We start from the raw sequence: 1,274 nt of genomic DNA on the forward strand, positions 1-1,274 counted from the left end.
CTCCAGTGCCATCGACTTTGTGAGTACATGTGGGATCTCACTAACAGGTAATCATCATACCACACCTCCGCCACATCGTCATCATCAGGTTCACCGCCTTCTACACCGAATGCAAGGTTGTTGGATCCGATCAGGAGCGTTCTCGACTCCTTCTGTGTGAGGCCACCAGACGTGTTTTAGCCCAGTGTTTCGACATACTCGATATCACACCTCTCGAGAGGATCTAAGTTTCCACATCGTCCCTCAAGTCACTGCCGTGATGACGTTATACTTCTTTCTGCCCGCTTTTGAGTTGATAGTGAATCTATTGGGGGAATAAAAACTATCAGTTCGGGTCGTTACGACAAGCTCCACTGTGAGTAGATGGACGTGGCAGTAGAACATGTATTACTCGTTATGGAGGGAAGTTTCAACCGCCAAGACCTAGTGGGGTGATGTCACACTAAGCTGATTCACACGAGAAGTTTCTGTGCTCCGTCATGACCTTGGGAGATCTAATACATGTCAACGAGAGACCCATAATAGCGTGTTACGACATTGAAAGTTAACCCGCGATTCACTACGAGACTGTGCTGAGTGGAGCCTTGAAACTAGTTTTGGAAAATGTGCACATGGGCGACCACATGTGTTGGTGATAATATTAAAAAAGCGAGCATATATTACATCACTGTTTGAAACCATGCCCGATGCTTTGTACAAGACAATCAGTCTATCAATAAAGGACTGATGTAATCCATTTGACTAGTAGGACCACCGTTATGAACTATACCATTCATGAATCTATACAGAGTGGCCTGAAGTGATCTTAGTTCTCATCTGCCGTGCCTTATGTATGCATCTCCGAATCGGAATGCTCGCGGCTTCTGCTATTTTGGAAATCAAGCTATTGTCGGACCGCCTAGTAAGGCATATCGCCATCTCTCGTGTGTGTCTCCCGAGCGGCGGCACCCATGTGGATCTGTGATCATTGTAGAATAGTGTCGCGAGCCCCGCACATGGTTGTATTGGTATTACCAATACAGGAGGAGCCTCATTACAATACTGTATTACCAATCTGGTAATACAGTATTATTAATACTAATGGTGATACGAGTCCTCCACCACAGGTTGATAGGAAGTCTTCATGGTGTGGTATCGAGTGAATACTCACCGAATGCTGATTAGGGCCATCTACTATGCGAGGATGTATTACACTGGGTGAATCACTCAGGAGAGATTTCATCTTAGGATTTTGACCAACTCATTTTCGCCGTTGAGAATACTAGCCCTCCATT

The 1,274-nt window shown here is 45.4% G+C and overlaps 1 protein-coding gene across 1 annotated transcript in view; it reads left to right on the forward strand.

The window, feature by feature from the left end:
* The window catches only part of Pmar_PMAR000661 (arginyl-tRNA synthetase, putative), a gene marked incomplete at both ends in the record, with an annotated part of 2,282 nt that extends 2,055 nt beyond the window's left edge, over positions 1-227 (forward strand). The window contains one exon of the mRNA XM_002781085.1: positions 48-227. Within this exon, the coding sequence (XP_002781131.1) occupies positions 48-227 (180 nt within the window). The remainder of the gene's footprint in view (positions 1-47) is intronic.
* Positions 228-1,274: the final 1,047 nt, after the last annotated feature.

Source organism: Perkinsus marinus, assembly GCF_000006405.1.
Source record: "Perkinsus marinus ATCC 50983 genomic scaffold scf_1104296943560, whole genome shotgun sequence".
Taxonomy (NCBI): domain Eukaryota; phylum Perkinsozoa; order Perkinsida; family Perkinsidae; genus Perkinsus; species Perkinsus marinus.